Source organism: Kogia breviceps, chromosome 1 (assembly GCF_026419965.1).
Source record: "Kogia breviceps isolate mKogBre1 chromosome 1, mKogBre1 haplotype 1, whole genome shotgun sequence".
Taxonomy (NCBI): domain Eukaryota; kingdom Metazoa; phylum Chordata; class Mammalia; order Artiodactyla; family Physeteridae; genus Kogia; species Kogia breviceps.
Window position 1 is genome coordinate 163,952,596 of NC_081310.1, and position 24,141 is coordinate 163,976,736.

General features: G+C 40.6%; 1 protein-coding gene across 3 annotated transcripts in view; it reads right to left on the reverse strand.

Moving 5' to 3' along the window:
- Nucleotides 1-1,242: 1,242 nt before the first annotated feature.
- NSUN4 (NOP2/Sun RNA methyltransferase 4) overlaps nt 1,243-24,141 on the reverse strand; it is a 34,125-nt gene continuing 11,226 nt past the window's right edge. For 2 of the 3 annotated variants that reach the window (XM_059043124.2, XM_059043134.2), the window contains 3 exons: nt 23,221-23,381; nt 8,843-8,967; nt 1,243-1,870 (listed from right to left, as the gene is read on the reverse strand). In XM_059043124.2, coding sequence (XP_058899107.1) covers nt 1,594-1,870; nt 8,843-8,967; nt 23,221-23,381 — 563 coding nt within the window. In that variant the 3' untranslated portion in view covers nt 1,243-1,593. The remainder of the gene's footprint in view (nt 1,871-8,842; nt 8,968-23,220; nt 23,382-24,141) is intronic. The other variant, XM_067008323.1, reaches the window with a different exon arrangement.

Here is a 24,141-nt window from a genome sequence, read left to right on the forward strand (position 1 = left end):
AGCTGTAAACTGTCAGTAAAGAAAGTGACCTTGGGAGTCACCAAGGGAGGTTCAGATTTAAATAGCACATTAGAAATACCAATGCCCTTACCTCAGCCAAGAGTGAAAAAACAGACATCCAAATAAAGACACAGCCTTTGCAATCCAGCTGTAAATCAACTCTCTCTTCCATAATGTGAAATTCTAGAATAGGCAAAACTATAGTGACAGAAAGCAGATTAGTGATTACCTGGGACCAGGAGTGGGAGAAGGGGATTAAGTGCAAAGGAGCACAAGGAAACTTTTTAGAAGATGGAATTATTTTCTATATTTTGATGGTGATGATGGCTATACTACTATAATGAATTATCAAAATTCATTTAAATGGTACATTTCAAATTGATAAATTATATCATATGTAAATAACCATGAAAAAGAATAAAGTTTTATTTTTAAAGGGCATCATGCTACATTTAATCTTTGGGACTAAACTTTTCATTGAATATATTTTTGCTAAGAATCATTCATATTGTTATGTGTTATTGTAGCTCATTTGTTTTGACACCTGTATAATATTCCATTGTGTGAATATTCCATTTTATTTGTCCACTCTCATGGGCATTTGGGTTTGCTTTTGTGACCAGGGCTACTATGAACATTCTTTTTTTTTTAATTTTTTTTGTTTTAGTTTTTAAAAATTTATTTTTGGCTGTGTTGGGTCTTTACTGCTGCACATGGGCTTTCTCTAGTTGCAGCAAGTGGGGGCCATTCTTCATTGTGGTGCGCGGGCTTCTCATTGCAGTGGCTTCTCTTGTTGTGGAGCGTGGGCTTCAGTAGTTGTAGCACGTGGGTTCAGTAGTTGTGGCTCACAGGCTCTAGAGCACAGGAGCCAATGGAGCCACTAGACCTCTTCCCAGCCACATTTGGGAAGCAGTGCTGTTGACAGCAGGAGGAATGGCTGGAATTAGTCAGCTCAAGAGAGCTTTCTCAAAGTAAGTAAGCAGATTATTATGCACTGGCTTAACATTTTAGTTACTTGTTCCTTAAATTAGATCACGGGACATATGGAGAAACTTGGTAGGCTTGTTTAAGCCCTTCAGCTGCTCAAGACTTATCATGCAGAACTCACCTCAAGTGTGAGACGGGCTCTGTAACCAGAGGCCTGTAACCAGGCTGAGGTCCTGTGCTTTGGGTACCTGAGTACAAAACGAACTAACACTACTTGGACTGACGTGAGGCCCCCCAACTACAGTCCCAACTACATGAAGCTTCAACAATTTTATTGGCTAAATGCTTCTTCCCAAGTTTGCAGCTTAAAGAGTGGCCCTGCTCACTGGTTCCTCCTCCTAAACTCCTAATGGGGCAGGAACCTTTAGCACAGGCTCAGAGATGGGGAGTAGGGGTTAGAAGTGGGGTGTAACAAGTGAGTTAGAAACGTGCTGATGCTCCACAATTGGACAGCAGGACAGAAAAACTCTTACTTCCTACTGCTGAAAACTGTCTACAGAAAGACTTGAATGGGATGGAGATAGGCCACAGTGCATCTCAGCCACTGGTCTCCACAAGAGTACACCCTTTGTCTTCCTACAACAGGATTTCAGGAACAGGGTGATGCTACGTCATTCTACACATTTTGCAAAAGTACACAGGCCCAAAATTGGCCATGAGGTTTGGGATTACCAGCTCCCCAACCTGGCAGGATGGGAAGAAAGAAAATGTGTCCATGAAAAGCTTTCTGAAGTGAGTCAGGTCTTCCACATGAACCTTGATGCCATATTGATTGGCCAGGAGCTCGATGGTGCCTTGCACCACATACTCATTCTGTAAGTGTGAGAGTGAGCAGGTGGAATAGACAACGTGGCCTCCTGGTTTGGTGGCAAGGAGTCCAGCCCTGTAACCAGAAAGAGAGAGTAGCAGTGACTAGTGAGCTTCCCAGAAGTAGAAGCGCATCAGAAGAAGCTGGAAGGATAGGGGAGTGCATTGTGGGATGGGTAGCTGTGTTAGCCTCTGAAGTGCCTTCCACACTGACGCCACCTGAAAGTTGTTCTCAAGGCTGAGAGCAACCCAACCTTACTCCATGGGCTCTCCTCAAAAGTCCTCTTGAAATGGTCCCCTGATCTTTGACTCTGGTTGTAAACCAAACCCTGATGCTGCCTATGGACTGAGTCCCTACCCCAGCTCTACAGAGCCTTAACCTCAGTAACTATTTTTCAAAATTGTGCTACTCGCTGACACGGGGACTAGCACAGAGGTAAAAGTGAATCTGTGCAGCCCATCCTGCTATGCATGTCCTACCACACAGTCTTTTCAATTTTTGAATTTTTATTTATTTTTTATACAGAAGGTTCTTATTAGTTATCTATTTTATACATATTAGCATATATATGTCAATCCCAGTCTCCCAATTCATCCCATCACCACCACCACCCTCCCTGACGCTTTCCCCACTTGGTGTCCATACGTTTGTTCTTTCCACCTGTGTCTCTATTTCTGCCTTGCAAACCAGTTCACCTGTACCATTTTTCTAGATTCCACACATATGAGTTAATATACACATATATTGTTTTTCTCTTTCTGACTTACTTCACTCTGTATGACAGTCTCTAGGTCCATCTATGTCTCTACAAATGACCCAGTTTCGATCCTTTTTATGGCTAATACTCCACTGTACATATGTATCACATCTTCTTTATCCATTCATCTGTCAGCATTTAGGTTGCTTCCATGACCTGGCTATTGTAAATAGTGCTGCAATGAACACTGGGATGCATGTGTCTTTTTGAATTACGGTTTTCTCTGGGTATATGCACAGCAGTGGGATTGCTGGGTCATATGGTAATTTTATTTTTAGTTTTTTAATGAATGTCCATACTGTTCTCCATAATGGCTGTATCAGTTTACATTCCCACCAACAGTGCAAGAGGGTTCCCTTTTCTCCACACCCTCTCCAGCATTTGCTGTTTGTAGATTTTCTAACGATGCCCATTCTGACTGGTGTGAGGTGATACCTCACGGTAGTTTTGATTTACATTTCTCTAATAATTAGTGATGTGGAGTAGCTTTTCATGTGCTTCTTGGCCAACTGTATGTCTTCCTTCAAGAAATGTCGATTTAGGTCTTCTGCCCATTTTTTGATTGGGTTGTTTTTTTAACATTGAACTGCATGAGCTGTTTATATATTTTGGAGATTAATCCTTTGTCTGCTGATTCATTTGCAAATATTTTCTCCAATTCTGAGGGTAGTCTTTTCATTTTGTTCATAGTATCCTTTGCTGTCCAAAAGCTTTTAAGTTTCATTAGGTCCCATTTGTTTATTTTTGGTTTTATTTTCATTACTCTAGGAAGTGGGTCAAAAAAGATCTTGCTGTGATTTATGTCAAAGAGTGTTCTTCCTATGTTTCCCTCTAAGAGTTTTACAGTGTCTGGCCTTACACTTAAGTCTTTAACTGATTTTGAGTTTATTTTTGTGTATGGTGTTAGGGAGTGTTCTAATTTCATTCTTTTGTTTTTGTTTTTGTTTTTTATGGGTTTTTTTGCGGTACGCAGGCCTCTCACTGTTGTGGCCTCTCCCATTGCAGAGCACAGGCTCTGGACGCGCAGGCTCAGTGGCCATGGCTCACAGGCCTAGCCGCTCCGTGGCATGTGGGATCTTCCCTGACCGGGGCAGAAACCTGTGTCCCCTGCATCAGCAGGCGGACTCTCAACCACTGCACCACCAGGGAAGCCCTAATATTACTCTTTTACACGTAGTTGTCCAGTTTTCCCAGCACCACTTATTGAAGACACTGTCTTTTCTCTAGTGTATATCCTTGCCTCCTTTATTATAGATTAGTTGACCATAGGTGCGTGGGTTTATCTCTGGGCTTTCTATCCTATTCCATTGATCTATATTTCTGTTTTTGTGCCAGTACCATATTCTCTTGATTACTGTAGCTTTGTAGTATAATCTGGAGTCAGGGAGTCTGATTCCTCCAGCTCTGCTTTTTTCCCTCAAGAAAAAAGATTGCTTTGGCTATTCAGGGTCTTTTGTGTTTCCATAAAAATTTTAAGATTTTTTTGTTCTAGTCCTGTAAAAAATGCCACTGGTAATTTGATAGGGATTGCACTGAATCTGTAGATTGCTTTTGGTAGTAGAGTCATTTTCACAATATTGACTCTTCCAATCCAAGAACATGGTATATCTCTCCTTGTGTCATCTTTGGTTTCTTTCATCACTGTCTTATAGTTTTCTGAGTACAGGTCTTTACCTCCTTAGGTAGGTTTATTCCTAGGTATTTTATTCTTTTTGTTGCAATGGTGAAGGGGATTGTTTCCTTAATTTCTCCTTCTGATCTTTCATTGTTAGTATATAGGAATGCAAGAGATTTCTGTGCATTAATTTTGTATCCTGCAACTTTACCAAATTCATTGATTAGCTCTAGTAGTTTTCTGGTGACATCTTTAGGATGATCTATGTATAGTATCATGTCACCTACAAACAGTGACAGTTTTACTTCTTCTTTTCCATTTGTATTACTTTATTTCTTTTTCTTCTCTGATTGCTGTGACTAGGACTTCCAAAACTATGTTGAATAATAGTGGTGAGAGTGCTCATCCTTGTCTTGTTCCTGATCTTAGTGGAAAGGCTTTCAGTTTTTCACCACTGAGAATGATGTTTGCTGTGGGTTTGTCGTATATGGCCTTTTTTATGTTGAGGTAGGTTCCCTCTATGCCCACTTTCTGGAGAGTTTTTATCATAAATGGGTGTTGAATTCTGTCAAAAGCTTTATCTGCATCTATGGAGATGATCATATGGTTTTTCTTCTTCAATTTGTTAATATGGTGTAACACATTGATCGATTTGCATATATTGAAGAATCCTTGCATTCCTGGATAAATCCCACTTGATCATGGTGTATGATCCTTTTAATGTGTTGTTGGATTCTGTTTACTAGTATTTCATTGAGGATTTTTGCATCTATATTCATCAGTGATATTGGTCTGTAATTTTCTTTTTTTGTAGTATCTTTGTCCGGTTTTGGTATCAGGGTGATTGTGGCCTCGTAGAATGAGTTTGGGAGTATTCCTTCCTCTGCAATTTTTTAGAAGACTTTGAGAAGGATGGGTGTTAGCTTTTCTCTAAATGTTTGATAGAATTCACCTGTGAAGCCATCTGGTCCTGGACTTCGGTTCGTTCTTTTTTTTTAAAAATTTATTTATTTTATTTTATTTATTTTTTTGGCTGCGTTGGGTCTTCATTGCTGCGCATGGGCTTTCTCTAGTTGCAGCAAGTGGGGGCTACTCTTCATTGCGGTGCACAGGCTTCTCATTATGGTGGCTTCTCTTGTTGCAGAGCACAGGCTTTAGGCATGCAGGCTTCAGTAGTTGTGGCACACAGGCTCAGTAGTTGTGGCTCGTGGATTCTAGAGCGCAGGCTCAGTGGTTGTGGCGCACAGGCTTAGTTGCTCCACAGCATGTGGGATCTTCCCAGACCAGGGCTCGAACTCATGTCCCCTGCATTGTCAGGCAGATTCTTAACCACTGCGCCACCAGGGAAGTCCCTGTTGGAGGATTTTTAATCACAGTTTCAATTTCATTACTTGTGATTGGTCTGTTCATGTTTTCTATTTCTTCCTGGTTCAGTCTGGGAAGGTTATACCTTTCTAAGAATTTGTCCATTTCTTCCAGGTTGTCCATTTTATTGGCATAGAGTTGCTTGTAGTAGTCTCTTAGGATGCTTTGTATTTCTGCAGTGTCTGCTGTAACTTCTTTTTCATTTCTAATTTTATTGATTTGAGTCTTCTCCCTCTTTTTCTTTTTTTTTTTCAACATTTTTATTTGAGTATAACTGTTTTACAATAGTGTGTTAGTTTCTCCTTTACAACAAAGTGAATCAGTTATACATATACATATGTTCCCATAACTCTTCCCTCTTTTGTCACCCTCCCTCCCACCCTCCCTATCCCACCCCTCTAGGTGGTCACAAAGCACAGAGGTGAACTCCCTGTGCTATGCTGCAGCTTCCCACTAGCTATCTAATTTACATTTGGTAGTGTGTATATGTCCCTGCCACTCTCTCACATCGATGAGTCTGGCTAATGGTTTATCAATTTTGTTTATCTTCTCAAAGAACCAGCTTTTAGTTTTATTGATCTTTGCTATTGTTTTCTTTGTTTCTATTTCATTTATTTCTGCTCTGATCTTTATGATTTCTTTCCTTCTACTAACTTTGGTTTTTTGTTTGTTCTTCTTTCTCTAGTCCCTTTAAGTGTAAGGTTAGATTGTTTATTTGAGACTTTTCTTGTTTCTTGAGGTAGGATTGTGCTGCTATAAACTTCCTTCTTAGAACTGCTTTTGCTGCATCCCACAGGTTTGGATCATCATGTTTTCAAAGTCTATTTTATCTGATATGAGTATTGCTACTCCAGCTTTCTTTTGATTTCCATTTACATGGAATATCTTTTTCCATCCCCTCACTTTCAATCTGTATGTGTCCCTAGGTCTGAAGTGGGTCTCTTGTAGACAGCATTTATGTGGGTCTTGTCTTTGTATCCATTCAGTGAGCCTGTGTCTTTTGGTTGGAGCATTTAATACATTCACATTTAAGGTAATTATCGATATGTATGTTCCTATTACCATTTTCTTTATTATTCTGGGTTTGTTCTTGTAGATCCTTTTCTTCTCCTGTATCTCCCACTTAGAGAAGTTTCTTTAGCATTTGTTATAGAGCTGGTTTGGTGGTGCTGAACTCTCTTAGCTTTTGCTTGTCTGTAAAGCGTTTGATTTCTCCATCGAATTTGAATGAGATCCTTGCCAGGTAGAGTAATCTTGGTTGTAGCTTCTTCCCTTTCATCACTTTAAATATATCATGCCACTCCCTTCTGGCTTGTAGAGTTTCTGCTTAGAAATTAGCTGCTAACCTTATGGGAGTTCCCTTGTATGTTATTTGTCATTTTTCCCTTGTTGCTTTCAATAATTTTTCTTTGTCTTTAATTTTTGTCAATTTGATTACTATGTATCTCAGCATGTTCCTCCTTGGGTTTATCCTGCCTGGGACTCTCTGTGCTACCTGCACTTGGGTGACTATTTCCTTTCCCATGTTAGGGAATTTTTCAACTATAATCTCTTCAAGTATTTTCTCGGGTCCTTTGTCTCTCTCTACTCCTTCTGGGACCCCTATAATGCGAATGTTGGCGCGTACGTTTAATGTTGTCCTGGAGGTCTCTTAGGTTATCTTCATTTCTTTTCATTCTTTTTTCTTTATCATGTTCTGTGGCAGTGAATTCCACCATTCTGTCTTCCAGATCACTTATCTGTTCTTCTGCCTCAATTATTCTGCTATTGATTTCTTCTAGTGTATTTTTCATTTCAGTTATTGTATTGTTCACCTCTGTTTGTTTGTTCTTTAATTCTTCTAGGTCTTTATTAAACATTTCTTGCATCTTCTCGATCTTTGCCTCCATCCTTTTTCTGAGGTCCTGGATCATCTTCACTATCATTATTCTGAATTCTTTTTCTGGAAGGTTGCTTATCTCCACTTCTTTTAGTTGTTTTTCTGGGATTTTATCTTGTTCCTTCATCTGGTACATAGTCCTCTACCTTTTCATCTTGTCTATGTTTCTGTGAACGTGGTTTTCATTCCACAGGCTGCAGGGCTGTAGTTTTTCTTGCTTCTGCTGTCTTCCCTCTGGCAGATGAGGCTATCTAAGAGGCTTGTGCAAGCTTTCTGATGGGAAGGATTGGTGGTGGGTAGAGCTGGGTGTTGCTCTGGTGGGCAGAGCTCAGTAAAACTTTAATTGGCTTGTCTGCTGATGGGTGGGGCTGAGCTCCCTCCCTGTTGGTTGTTTGGCCTGAGGTGACCAGCACTGGAGCCTCGGGGCTCTTTGGTAGGGCTAATGGTGGGCTCTGGGAGGGCTCATGCCAAGGAGTACATCCCAGAACTTCTGCTGCCAGTGTCCTTGTCCCTGCCACTTCTGCAGGAGACCTTCCAACACTAGCAGGTAGGTCTGGTTCAGTCTCCTATGGAGTCATTGTTCCTTCCCCCTGGGTCCTGATGCACACACTACTTTGTGTGTGTCCTCCAAGAGTGGAGTCTGTTTCCCCCAATCCTGTCAAAGTCCTGAAGTCAAATCACACTAGCCTTCAAAGTCTGATTCTCTGGGAATTCCTCCTCCCACTGCCAGATCCGCAGGTTGGGAAGCCTGACGTAGGGCTCAGAACCTTCACTCCAGTTTGTGAGTTACCCACCCAGCGGTTATGGGATTTGATTTTATTGTGATTGCACCCCTCCTACCATCTCACTGTGGCTTCTCCTTTGTCTTTGGATGTGGGGTATCTCTTTCATTGAGTTCCAGTGTCTTCCTGTTGATGACTGTTTCATCAGTTAGCTGTGATTCCAGTGCTCTCGCAAGAGGGAGTGAGTGCACATCCTTCTACTATGCCATCTTGAACCAATCTCCACATAGAGTCTTTTTTTTTTTTTTTTTTTTTTTTTTTTTGCGGTATGCGGGCCTCTCACTGCTGTGGCCTCTCCCGTTGCGGAGCACAGGCTCCGGACGCGCAGGCCTAGCGGCCATGGCTCACGGGCTTAGTCGCTCCGCGGCACGTGGGATCTTCCCGGACCAGGGCACGAACCCGTGTCTCCTGCATCGGCAGGCGGACTCTCAACCACTGCGCCACCAGGGAAGCCCCACATAGAGTCTTTATGTCCCAGAGAAAGACCATCCAATGATGATTGTCTCCTCCAGGCAGATTCCTAGCCAGAAGACCCTTCTACGGGTAATGGTCTTGGCAACAGCTTCTAGCCCCCAAGCCCCCCAGGTGACCAGACACCCCCACAGCACTCTGGCCCAAAGTCCTGAGTTTCTGTAAATCTATTACTCACGCAAGAAGCTGCACCTGCAACATAGGCAACATCTGCCGCTCCTTCTTCCTTGAACGCTGAAAGATGTTGTTCTCCTCCTCATGAAGGGAGTGGCGGTCTGTCGTACAGGGCACATCCACCAGCACCTGCCCAGGAGTGTTCAAGGGTAAAGTATTAGGGCTCCTTACAGGCTCCTCTTTCTCAGTCCAGGGGTGTTTTAGGCCTCTAACCTGGAGGGTTCTGCAGAGTGCTCCCTTGGCCCATCCCCCCACTGCAGAGCATCTGACAAAGCTTCTCACTTTAACCTGGTGGACAACTGTGAAATAATCAGTGGGAAAATAGTACATCTAAGTACACTCATGGCTGGTCAAATAACCGAAACCAACATACAAAAACCTGAATTAAGTAACTGATATCAACCTAAAAAGAAGTCTTCAGTGCTTCAGGGCTCTGTCCTTGACTCTGTCCCTAGCTATTTGAATGAAAACATCCAATCTACAGATGATATAATAACCAAAGGGTAGCTAATATATTGAATAACAGGATCAAGATTCAAAATTATCTTATGCTAAAACAATGTTATCTTATGCTAAAACAATGTCATATCCAATATGGAAAAGTTTTAAAGTGAGAGATGGAAAGTCATTCATTCATCGAGGAATTCCTCAGTGGTCCAGTGGTTAGGACTCCATGCTTTCACTGCTGAGGGCCTGGGTTTGATGCCTGGACAGGGAACAAAGATCCCACAAGCTGCACAATGTGGCCAAAAATAAATAAATAAATAAAGTTATTCGTTCATTTACTAAGAGCCTACTCTGTGATAGGCACTAAAGACCAAAAAAAAACACACAAAACAAAAAACAAAACAAAACAAAAAAACCCTACCCACTCCCCCAAAAAAGCAGTCCTGTATTTACATTCAAAAAGTAAAATCAGGACTTCCCTAGTGGTGCAGTAGATAAGAATCCACCTGCCATTGCAGGGGACATGGGTTCCAGCCCTGGTCTGGGAAGATCCTACATGCCACAGAGCAACTAAGCCTGTGTGCCACAACTACTGAGCCTGCGCTCTAGAGACTGTGAGCCACAACTACTGAAGCCCGCATGCCTAGAGCACGTGCTCTACAACAAGAGAAGACTCCGCAATGAGAAGCATGTGCATCGCAATGAAGAGTAGACCCCACTTGCCACAACTAGAGAAAGCCTGCATGCAGCAATGAAGACCCAATGCAGCTAAAAAATAAATTAAATTAAATAAACAAAATTTATTAAAAATAAAAAGTAAAATCATCTGTGGAAAAGATCTATAAATTTTCAGTCAAGCAGAAATTCCGACTAAATTAGTAATGACCCAGTGTTCAATATTCTGATGTACTCCTAGGCTGAATGAATTGATACAGTGTATACAGAGTAAGAGAAATAATGACTACCTTGTATTCTGGTCAGGTTGTATCTCAAAAAATGTGATGCGGCTAGTGTTCACAGGAAAAATAGACATTAACTAAATAGGAATGCTCAGAGAAGGGCCACTGGGATGTTTAGAAACCACATGATAGAAGAAATTAATATCTTCTGTTTCCAGGAACTTAGTAAACTAGATATCTTGAAACACTTGTGATACAAAATATCTAAACATAAAATATATTTTAAAAATACTTTTAAATGCATAGCTCATAGAAAATTAGAGAAATCCTCAGAAGCCAAAGAAAAACCAGGAGCACAAATCCAGGGAGGGATTCCAGAGCTGAAGTCGATGCCTTCTATTTTTTTAATTTTTTTTAATTGAAGTATAACTGACTTACAATGTTGTATTAGTTTCTGGTATACAGTGAAGTGATTCAGTAAATATATATATTTATACATATATATTATATATATTATTTTTCAGATTCTTTTCTTTGTAGTTTATTACAAGATACTGAATATAGTTCCCTGTGCTATAGGGAACTATATTCCCTATAGCACACTTCCCAATAGGCCACCAGGGAACTCTCAGGACCTTGTTGTTTATCTGTTTTATATACAATAGTTTGTACCTTCTAATCCAAAAACTCCTAATTTATACCTCCCCCCTTCCCCTTTGGTAACCATAAGTTTGTTTTCTATGTCTGTGAGTCTGTTTCTGTTTTTTGGGGGGTTTTTTTGTGTTACGTGGGCCTCTGACTGCTGTGGCCTCTCCCGTTGCGGAGCACAGGCTCCGGACACACAGGCTCAGCAGCCATGGCTCACGGGCCCAGCCACTCTGCGGCATGTGGGATCCTCCCGGACCGGGGCACGAATCCATGTCCCCTGCATCACCAGGCGGGCTCTCAAACACTGCGCCACCAGGGAAGCCCTGTTTCTGTTTTTTAAATAAGTTCATTCATATCTTTTTTTAAAGATTCCACACGTAAGTGATCTGTGATATTTGTCTGTCTCTGTCTGACTTACTTCATTTAGTATGATAATCTCTAGGTCCATCCATGTTGCTGCAAAAGGCATTATTTCATTCTTTTTTGTGGCTGAGTAGTATTCCACTGTATATATGTAATGCATCTTCTTTATCCATTCATCTGTCAATAGACATTTAGATTGCTTCCAAGTCTTGGCCCTTGTAAATAATACTGCTATGAACATGGGGGTGCATGTATCTCTTTGAATTATAGTTTTGTCTGGACATATGTCAAGGAGTGGGATAGCTGCATCATATGGCGACTCTATTTTTAGTTTTCTGAGAAACCTCCATACCATTTTCCATAGTGGCTGCCCCAATTTACATTCCCACCAACCGTGTAGGAGGGTTCTCTTTTCTCCACACCCTCTCCAGTGTTTATTATTTGTAGACTTTTTGATGAATGCCATTCTGACTGATGTGAGGTGATACCGCATTGTAGTATTTTTTTTTAAATTTTTTATTTTTGGCTGCATTGGGTCTTCATTGCTGTGCGTAGGCTTTCTCTAGCTGTGGCAAGTGGGGGTTACTCTTCATTGCAGTGCGCGGGCTTCTCATTGCGGTGCCTTCTCTTGTTGTGGAGCACGGGCGCTAGGCATGCAGGCTTCAGTAGTTGTGGCACACAGGCTCAGTAGTTGTGACTTGCAGGCTCTAGAGCGCAGGCTCAGTAGTTGTGGCACACAGGCTTAGTTGCTCCATGGCATGTGGGATCTTCCTGGACCAGGGATTGAACCCATGTCCCCTGCATTGGCAGGCGGATTCTTTTTATTTATTTATTTATTTATTTATTTATCTTTGGCTGCGTTGGGTCTTCGTTGCTGCATGCAGGCTTCCTCTAGTTGCAGCAAGTGGGGGCTACTCTTCATTGAGGTGTGTGGGCTTCTCATTGCCGTGGCTTCTCTTGTTACAGAGCACAGGCTCTAGGCGCATGGGTTTCAGTAGTTGTGGCACACAGGCTCAGGAGTTGTGGCTCATGGGCTCTAGAGAACAGGCTCAGTAGTTGTGGTGCACAGGCTTAGTTGCTCTGCAGCATGTGGGATCTTCCTGGACTGGGGCTTGAACCCGTGTCCTCTGCATTGGCAGGTGGATTCTTAACCACTGCGCCACCAGGGAAGTCCCAGCAGGCAGATTCTTAACCACTGCGCCACCAGGGAAGTCCCCACATTGTAGTTTTCATTTGCATTTCTCTAATAATTAGCAATGTTGATCATCTTTCCATGTGCCCATTGGAGGTGGCTTCTATCTTTTATCAATCCCTAGTAACCCAAAGCCTTGGAGGGTAGAAAACAGGGCACTTGAGGTACAGAACTGGAATGGAAATCCATAGAAAAGTCAAAATCCTTAAAGGGCTACATGCTGAATCAAAGTATGAACTAGGGGGGAAAAAATCAGCCACAATGGGACTTCCCTGGCAGTCCAGTGGTTAAGCCTCTGTGCGTCCAATGCAGGGGGCACAGGTTCAATACCTGGATGGGGAACTAAGATCCCACATGCCACGTGGCACAGCCAAAAAAAGAAAAATCAGACACAATGGAAGACAAGAGAACTTGTCTGTTTTGGCTTTAACTCCAGGCAAAAAGAAAAAAATGTCTCCCTGAGAATTTGTAACCACTCAGATAGGAGGTTCGAACTCATGATGGCTGCATGATCCAGAAAACTTCCTGTAGAGCAATAAATGGTCCTGGATTGAGCAATCCCCCAAACACCTGGCAAAGCAAATGCAGGTTCCTTTCTGGAGGAATGAAAATCAACAATTAAACCAGGGCTCTTTTAATTAACTAGGCAATGACCATAAGCTGACAATAAACAAAATCAGGCTTTACACTTCTAGTAAAAGCAGAATACCTTGTAAACCAACGCTCCTGGTGGAACAATTAGAAATGCTTGACAAAATATTTAAAATATTTATCTGAAATCATTAGAGATCTACTAAAGAACCAAGAACTGAGGGGCTAAGATCCTAGAGAGGAAAAAGTACAGGTAGGTAATCCAGAAGCATTCAGCTCTACTGTGACAAATAAGGGGTTGAGAAGATGAACAGAATTTTCAGCAGTCTTATAGAACTGTGGGGACAAAAACTGGAGTTCAGAGTCCACACCAAGGAGTAGAGGGTCCTAGTAAAGAAACACCTCATGCCTTGAGCTAGAGCACTGAAATTAAATACCCTGTATAAAGGTAAACTGGAAAAAGAACAGCTCTCACAAACTCCAGCTTTGAATCAGCCTAATTTCTGGCTGAATTAAGATGATCTGCTCTGATGTTAACTGTCAGCCTTAGGAAAATCAAATCCTTTCTAGAGGAAGATATCTAGAGCCTCAGATTATCCCTGCAATTTTTCACACAAAATTTCTGGCATTCTAACAAAAAAATTACTAATACCAGGAGACAAAACCAAATGACCAAAAACCAAGAGAAAAAACAGATCATAGAAGCTGACCCATGAGATCCAAATATTAGAATTATCATAGTATTTGAAAAAATCATGCATATGTTCAAGAAGTTAGATGAAAAGACATAAAATTTTATCATTTCTAATTTCTACAGAACTAGAATTTTTAAAAAATAATCAGCTGGAAATTCTAAAACTGGAAAATATAATAACTGAAATCAAGAACTCAATAGATGCAGTGAGAATATAAGTTACTGCAGCCACTATGGACGACAGTATGGTGGTTCCTCAAAAAATTAAAAATAGAACTATCATATCATCCAGAAATTCTACTTCTAGGTATTTACCTGAAGATAACAAAAACTTTACTTTGAAAAGATATCTGCACCCCCACGATCACTGCAGCATTATTTACAATAGCCAAGACATGGAAACAACCTAAGTGCCCATCAACAGATTAATGAATAAAGAAAACATGGAATATATATACAACTGAATATTATTGAGCCATAAAAGAGAAGGAAATTCTTCCATTTGAGACAATATGGATGGACCTTGAGGGCATTATGCTAAGTGAAATAAGTCAGACAGAGAAAGACAAATACTGTATGATCTCACTTATATGCAAAATGTAAAAAAAAAGAAAGAAAGAAAGAACTAGTAGATACAGAGAACAGAGTAGTGGTTACCTGAGGCAGGGAGTGGAGGGTGGGCGCAATGGGTGAAGGTGATTAAAAGGTACAAACTTCCAGTTATAAAAGAAATAAGTCCTGGGGATATAATGTACAACATGATAACTATAGTTAGCAATACTGTATTATATATTTGAAAGTTGCTAAGAGAGTAGATTTTAAAAGTTCTCAGAAGTTCCCTGGTAGCCTATTGGTTAGGATTCTGAGCTTTCACTGCTGTAGCCCAGGTTCAGTCCCTGGTCAGGGAACTGAGATCCCACAAGCTGTGTGGTACAGCCAAAAAAAAAGATTCTCATGATAAGAAAAAAATTTGTGGGACTTCCCTGGTGGTCCAGTGGTTAAGACTCCATGCTTCCATTGCAGGGGCATGGGTTCAATCCCTGGTCGGGGAACTAAGATCCCACAGGCCGCATGGCAACCAAAAAAAAAAAGAAAAAAATTTGTTAACTATGTGTGGTGATAGATGTTAATTAACTAAACTTATTGTGATAATCATCTCACAATATATACATATATCAAATCATTATGTTGTACACCTAAAATGAATACAATATTAATATGTATGTCAATTATTTCTCAATTTTTAAAAAGACCTCAACAGATGTATTTAACAGCTTATTAGACACAGGTAAGAAAGGACTGGTGAATCAGGTCAAACATGACATCCAGATTGAATCATGATGGAAAAAAGGAGAGAAATATAGGAAAGAATATAAAATTTATATGGGGTATGGTGAAAAGGCCTAACATACATGTAATTAAAGTCCCAAAATTGTGAGAAAAAATGAAACAAAAAATTATATGAAGAGATAATGACTGAGAATTTTCTAAAACTGATGAGAAAATCAAACCACAGATTCAGGAAGCACTATGAACCCCAGGCAGGAGAAATACACACCACCTTTAAAGGAGGTTTTTTTAGGGGGTGGGCCACACCTCATGGCTTATGGGATTTTAGTTCTCTGACCAAGGACTGAACCCAGGCCCTGGCAGTGAAAGCACTGAGTCCTAACAACTGGACTGCCAGGAAATTCCCCTCAAGAAGTTTTAACAAGACTTATAGTTGACTTCTCAACAGAAACAATGAATAGCAAAATAAATAAGATCTTCAGGGACTTCCTGGTGGTCCAGTGGCTAAGACTCCATGCTCCCAATGCAGAAGGCCCAGGTTTGATCCCTGGTCAGGGAACTAGATCCCACATGCTACAACTAAAGATCCCACACACCACAACAAATATCCCACATGCCGCAACTAAGACCCAGCACAGCCAAATAAATAAATAAATATTTTAAAAAATAAAAAACCAAGATCTTCAAAATGCTAAAAGGAAACAATTACCAATACAGAATTCTATGTCCAGTGAAATTATCTTTCAAATATGGTTTTTAGACTCAATGTAATTCCTGGCAAAAGCCCTGAAAGTCTTGTTGTGTAAATTGACAAAATTTATGAAAATACAAAAGAACCAAGAAGAGCCAAGAGAAATTCAAAGATAAAATTAGAGGATTTAGTATACCAGATATTAAAGACTTATTATAAAGCCACAGCAATGAAGACAGTATAGTTTCTTGGAAAGAAAGATAAATAGGCCAGTAGAACAGAACAGAGTCCAGAAACAGACCCACATATATATGGATACTTGATTTATGACAAAGGTGACAAGGCAGAGCTGTGGAAAATGAATAATCTTTTCAATAATTGATAATGGGTCAACTAAATACCATTTTTAGTATCCTAACTTTGTTCACTACACATAAAAATCAGTTCCAAATGGACTGTAAATCTAAGTGACAAAGGTAAAACAAAAATGTTTCTAGAAGGTAATACTAGAATATCTTTATTACCTTAGGGTAGGCAAAGGTATCTTAAGTAAGACCTAATGTAAAGAAAAGGGAACCCTCCTACACTGTTGGTGGGAATGTAAATTGGTGCAGCCATTACGGAAAACAGTACAGAGGTTCCTCAAAAAACTAAAAATAGAGTTGCCATATGATCCAGCTATCCCACTCCTGGGCATATATCCAGATAATACTATAATTCAAAGAGATACATGCACCCCTATGTTCCTAGCAGCACTATTCACAATAGCCAAGAAAAGGAAACAACCTAAATGTCCACTGACACATGAATGGATAAAGAAGATGTAGTACATATATACAATGGTATACTATTCAGCCACAAAAAAGAATGAAATAATGCCATTTGCAGCAACATGGATGGACCTAGAGATTATCATACTAAGTGAAGTAAGTCAGAAAGAGAAAGACAAATACCATATGATATCACTTATATGTGGAATCTAAAATATGACACAAATGAACTTATATACAAAATAGAAACAGACTCACAGACATAGAGAACAGACTTGTGGTTGCCAAAGGGGAGAGGGGTTGGGGGCAGGATGGATTGGGAGTTTGGGATTAGCAGGCACAAACTATTATATATAGAATGTATAAACAAGGTCCTACTGTATAACACAGGAAACTATATTCAATATCCTGTGATAAACTATAATGGAAAAGAATGTGAAAAAGACTGTATATATATTTGTATAACTGAATCACTGTGCTGTACAGCAGAAATTAACATAACATTGTAAATCAACTATACTCCAATAAAATAAATTTTTAAAAAATAAGACCCAAAAGCATTAACCATTGTGATAAATTAGAATACATTAAGAACTTCTGTTTCATCCTGAGGGTGAAAAGATAAGTTACAGAGTGGAAGAAGATATTCAAAATACATATATATTCAATAAAGGACTCATATCCAGAATACATAAAGTAACACTCACACATTAAAAAGAGACAAACAACGGGACTTCCCTGGTAGTCCAGTGGTTAAGAATCCACCTTCCAGGGCTTCCCTGGTGGCGCAGTGGTTGAGAATCCGCCTGCTGATGCAGGAGACGCGGGTTCGTGCCCCGGTCCGGGAAGATCCCACATGCCGTGGGGCAACAACTAAGCCCGTGCACCACAACTAGAGCCCGCGTGTTGCAACTATAGGGACCACACGCTCTGGAGCCCATGCCACAACTACTGAGCCCGCAAGCTCTAGAGCCCACGTGCAACAACTAGAGAGAAGCCCGCATGCCGCAACGAAGAGCCCATGTGCCACAACGAAAGATCCCGCGTGCTGCAACTGAGACCCGATGCAACCAAAAATAAATAAATAAATAAGAAGTAAATCCTTAAAGACAGACAGGGAATTCCCTGGTGGTCTGGTGGTTAGGACTCCACACTTTTACTGCTGAGGGAATGTGAGGGAACGGGTTCAAACCCTGGTCAGGGAACTAAGATCCCACAAGCCCCGTGGTGTGGCCAAATAAATAAATAAAATAAAAAATAAAAAGTAAATAAAATTTTAAAATAAATAAATAAAAATAGACAGACACATTAAAAAGAGACAGGTAATAGGAAAACCAGGCAAAAGACTTGAACTCTCACTTCAAAAAAAAATAGCCAATCAACACATGAAAAGGTGTCCAAACTCATTAGTCATCAGTGAAACAAAAATTAACATCACAATGCAAATACCATTACACACCCACCAAAACGGCTAAATTGAGGAAAAAATAGTGTGTATATATATATATACATATATATGTATATATATAAGTATACACACACACACATACATACACACATATATATATATATATTTTTTGGCCGCATCACACAGCACGTGGGACACAGGATATTAGTTCCCCGACCAGAGATCAAACTCGCGCTCCCTGAAGTGGAAGCACAGAGTCTTAACCACTGGACCACCAGGGAAGTCCCAAAATAGTATATGTTGATAAGGTTGTGGAACGTCAGGAATTTTCATGCACTGTAGGTAGACTCGCACAATCACTTGGAAAACTTTGACAGTAGTGACTAAAACTGAACATATACATACTCTATGACTCAGAAATTCAACAGAAATGTGTACATAGTGCAACAAAACACATTTACAGGAATGTTTGCAGCAGTGTTGTTTGTAATAGCCCCAAACTGGAAATGACCCAAATGTCTCTTACAAATAGAATGGACTATAAATTCTGTATATGCACCATAATATATAATACAGCAGCAACAATGAATAAACCACTGCCAGGGGCAACAACATGGATGAATCTCACAAGCATAATGAGAGAAAAAAGTCGGACGTACTATATATCATACTATATGATTACATTTACGTAAAGTACATCCATGGTTTTAGAAGTCAGAATAGTGATCACCTCTAGGAAGACAGAAAGGGGCATAAGAGAGTTTCTGGGATGCTGGTAGTATCATACTTCTTGAAAGGGTAGTAATAATATACGTCACTATAAGATCATTCTTTAAGCAGTATATTGATGATTTGATCACTTCTGTGTTATACTCCAACAGAAAAATTATTAGAAAATTATGAAAGGTGATAAAAATGACCACAAAATTTAAAGGGAAACAAGCCTCCTTGAACAAGCATTAGCAGAAACAACCACCAGTAGAATTAAACCCCCAAAGAGTTTTCATATTGAAATTATCTAATGTAGAATTAAAATATAAACCTTCCTGGGACTTCCTTGGTGGCACAGTGGTTGAGAATTCACTTGCCAATGCAGGGGACACGGGTTCGAACCCTGATCAGGGAAGATCCCACATGCCACGGAGCAACTAAGCCCGTGTGCCACAACTACTGAGCATGTGCTCTAGAGCCCGTGAGCCACAACTACTGAAGCCCATGTGCCTAGAGCCCGTGCTCCGCAACAAGAGAAGTCACCACAATGAGAGGTCCATGCACCGCAACCAAGAGTAGCCCCCACTTGCACCAACTGGAGAAAGCTCGTGCACAGCAACAGAGACCCAACGCATCCAAAAATAAATAAATAATTAATTAATTTAAAAAAATATATATATATATATATACATAAACCTTCCTAAATAAAGTAAGTAAAACAAACACAGTAAATAATTTGACAGAGCCAAAACTGAGTATTATTATGACAATTGTTTTAAACGAATAAAATTTACAGATTGGGGGCTTCCCTGGTGGCGCAGTGGTTGAGAATTCGCCTGCCGATGCAGGAGACACGGGTTCGTGCCCCGGTCTGGGATGATCCCACATGCCGCGGAGCGGCTGGGCCCGCAAGCCATGGCCTCTGAGCCTGCGCGTCCGGAGCCTGTGCTCCGCAACAGGAGAGGCCACAACAGTGAAAGGCCCGCGTACCATTAAAAAAAAAAAAAAAAAAAAAAAAAAAAAAAAAATTGGGCTTCCCAGGTGGCGCAGTGGTTGAGAGTCCGCCTGCCGATGCAGGGGACACGGGTTCGTGCCCCGGTCCGGGAAGATCCCGCATGCCGTGGAGCGGCTGGGCCCGTGAGCCATGGGCACTGAGCCTGCGCGTCTGGAGCCTGTGCTCCGCAAGGGGAGAGGCCACACCAGTGAGAGGCCCGCGTACCGCAAAAAAAAAAAAAAAAAAAAAAAAAAAAAATTTACAGATTGGTTCACAAAGCAAAACCCAACTCTATGCAGTATATAAGAGACATATCTAAATGGAAGTGATTTAACAAGGCTAAATATAAAGAGATGGGTAAAGATATAACTACAACACCAATAAAAAGAAAGCTGTGAGTGGGGAGGCAGGTAGATATCTTGCCATGAAAATGCAGAGCTCTGGCACTCCAGCTGATGGCCGGGTAGAGTTGGGGGAGAGATAGAGTTACCAAGAGTGTATGGAGCCCTGAGATAGTATTCTTTGCATCTAAAGTGCTTCACCCCTGCCTAACACGTAGTATGTGTTACTATGTTATAGTATGCACAACTATTTGTTCAACAAATAAATTAACAAAGACATCTTCAGGACATTAAAGCTGTTTTCAAATGTTTGAAGCACTTTCATGTGAAATGGCAGGCAGCTCACTGTTCTAAAAGGCACAGCTAGGACCGACGAATGGAAATAATAAACATAATAAGGACTGTGATGATGACAATATTATTAAATGCTTTCTATATACCAGGAGCTATGCTAAATGCATTCTTATTTAATCTTCACCTATGTGATAGGCACTACTATTATCCTTATTTTACAGATGAAGAAACTAAAGCTTAAACTGAAAGGTTAACTTGCCCAAACTTCTCTGGCTGATAAGTAATAGAGCCAGGACTCCGATCCAAGCAGTCTGACTCTAGAATCCCTGTACTCAACCATATACCATAAAATCTACACATCTTAATTCAATAAGAGGAAGAATTTTCCAACAGCAGAGGTGTTCAACCACCAAACCTCAGTGAGCCCCTGTCAATGAGTGTGAAAGCACAGGCTGAATAACGATGATAGCTACTATCTGCCTAACCTTCACGGCCAGTTGATGTACTAAACACTTTCCCTGGATATGCTCATTATGAATCCTCATAATAATCTTACATAGCAGTACTTCCTATTTTACAAATGAAGAGGCTGAAGTTCAGCGAGATCAAGCAGCTTTCCCAAAGTAGGTATGTGGCAACCTTGTGATACAGAAACAAGTTTGGCCGACAGCAGAGGTCATGCTCTCACCACTCTGCTGTCCCCATACCAAAAAAGCTGAATAGGGGATTCCTACACAGGTGGGAAGCAGGTCTCTCAAGATATCCAAGATTCTATAAGCCTTGGTCTTTCTTTCAATTTCTTAGAGTGGCTGAGGCAAGATGGTAAGAACTGGACAGACTGGACAAATGTGTCAGATGACAACACAGAGACAATAGCAATATGACAACAATATGACAATATGACAACAATAGAGACAATATTTTTTACATTTTTAGAAGTATATGTTTTAAGTAAATGTTTTTAGAACGTGCCAATTAAAATAAAATACAAATAACTTAAAAATATGAAATGAGGGGCTTCCGTGGTGGCGCAGTGGTTAAGAATCCGCCTGCCAATGCAGGGTTCGAGCCCTGATCCGGGAAGATCCCACATGCCACAGAGCAACTAAGCCCATGTGCAACAACTACTGAGACTGCACTCCAGAGCCCACGAGCCACAACCACTGAAGCCCATGTGCCTATAGCCCGTGCTCCGCAACAAGAGAAGCCACCACAATGAGAGGTCCACACACGGCAACCAAGAGTAGTCCCCACTCGCCACAACTAGAGAAAAAACCTGCGCACAGCAACAAAGACCCAATGCAGCCAAAAATAAAGAAAATAAAATAAATAAATTTTTAAAATTAAAAAAAATATATGAAATGACTTTCAACTTCATTCATAACAAAATGCAAATTAGATGCTTCAGTTTGGCAAAACCCAAAAAGTTGGACAACATCAATGGTGGCAGGATATGAGGAAATAGTACTCTTATCATTACCAGTAGAAATGAAACTGATTTGGCCTCCATAGGGAGTGATTTAGTAACCTCTGTCAATATCCTAAGTACATATAAACTGTTATCCAGCAATTATACTCCAAAAACAAAAACAAAAGCTTGAACTTCAAGGCACATTATTAAATGTTAAAAAATACAAAGTTCAGAATAGTAAATATAATATACTACCATTCCTTTTTTCTTTTTAAACATCTTTATTGGAGTATAATTGTTTTACAATGTTGTGTTAGTTTCTGATGTATAACAAAGTGAACCAGTTATATGTATACATATAACCCCATATCCCCTCCCTCTTGTGTCTCCCTCCTACCCTCCCTATCCCACCCCTCCATGTGGTCACAAAGCAGAGCTGATCTCCCTGTGCGATGCAACTGCTCCCCATTCGCTATCTATTTTACATTTGGTGGTGTATATATGCCAATGCTACTCTCTCACTTCGTCCCAGCTTACCCTTCCCCCTCCCAGTGTCCTCAAGTCCATTCTCTATGTCTGCGTCTTTATTCCTGTCTTGCCCCTAGGTTCATCAGAACCATTTTTTAATTTTCAGATTTCATATATAGGAGTTAGCATACGGCATTTGTTTTTCTCTAGCAAAAGGTATTTGTTTTTCTCTTTTTGACTTACTTCACACTGTATGACAGACTCTAGGTCCATCCACCTCACTACAAATAACTCAATTTCATTTCTTTTAATGACTGAGTAGTATTCCATTGTATATATGTGCCACATCTTCTTTATCCATTCATCTGTCGATGGACACTTAGGTTGCTTCCATGTCCTGGCTATTGTAAACAGTGCTGCAATGAACACTGTGGTACATGACTCTTTCTAAATTATGGTTTTCTCAGGGTATATGCCCAGGAGTGGGATTGCTGGGTCGTATGGTAGTTCTACTTTTAGTTTTTTAAGGAACCTCCATACTGTTCTCCATAGTGGCTGCACCAATTTACAGTCCTACCAACAGTGTGGGAGGGTTCCCTTTTCTCCACACCCTCCCCAGCATTTATTGTTCGTAGATTTAAAATACACATTTATATTTGTATATACACAAAGAAAATATTTTAAGAGGATACAGCAGAAAATATAGACAATAGTCATCTGTAGGGAGAGTAGATGGCTGTGAGACAGGAGTAAGAGGGAGACATACTTTTTCCTGGATACCATGCTGTGCCTTCTGCATTTTGTACCATGTACTGTATTAATATTCAAAAATAAATAAAATGAGCTTACTCATATTAATTTAATGAGGGTTACTGTGCAAACAAGTGAGTTGCAAAATAAAATAAGCCTAATAATTTTTTTTTCAGTCAGACAGGTTCAAACTCTTTTTGCTAATTGCCTCTGATGAAGATAGTAGCCAGTTATCTAAACTGAGCTAACAATTCTACAAATGGCTGTTTTCACCAAATCACCCATGGAGAGTTGGCCAGGTCCACAGTCAGCCGTACATCCTCAAATATATATGGCTAGATCTTACCCCCTCAGGGCCTAGAGCCAGGATGGGGATGCCAGATTTGGCTAGCTGGATGTCCCAGGTCAGGAATCACTCACCCGGTCATAGATGTCCCCCTCCAGTTCTCCCCACTTCCTTCCATCCCATGATGTGACTCGAACTCGATTCCTATCCCTGACATCTTGAGGCACATAGCTGTGAAGGACCTTCTGTAGTCTGCCTGCTCGTGAAGTGGAGAGATCATTGGCAGCAAGATTGCCTGTGGGAGCATAAATTTTAAGATTGTTTTTTCTACTTCTGTAAAAAATGCCATTGGAATCTTGACAGGGATTGCACTGAATCTATAGACGTTTTGGGTAGTATGAACATCTTATGCCCACAGGAATAAAGCAACTTCAGAGGCCACAGCAAAAGAAAACATCCCACCAGCAATGGTGCTAATGCAGAGTCAGACCAATTCTCAGGCATAGCCAACCAATGCAGACCACAGGGGCAGGGGCAGGTGGAGGAGAAATGTTTATTACACGCATAGCACAGTACTAGACACTCTGGAGTGGGGGCTGCAAAGGCAAACACCGACATAGGCCAGAAAGATTACGTAAATAAATAAAGCAGACCAGGTTAAAACATTTATTTCTAAAGAAATACGTTCTCTCCTACTTTTCTTGAAATATGTGTCTCTCTTCATCTTTGGTAGATACTACACATTATTTACCCAAAAGTTATTCTCCTCTTATTCCTTAGTAATAGAACTCCAATTTTATTTGAGGGAGGGGGAAGAAATATTCCCCAAAAGACTATATTTCCCAGCCTCCTCTGACAACCAAGTAAGACTATATGACTAAGTTTTGGTCAATGAGTTGTAGGCAGAATTATTGTGTGGGACTTCTGGGAAAATGTTTAAAAGGAGCTGATACAATCAGGAGATGTGCCCCTTTTGTCCAGTCTTTTCTTCCTGCCTGGAATTTGAATGTGATGACTGGAGTTCCAGCAGTCATGAGGACCATGAGGCAATCCTG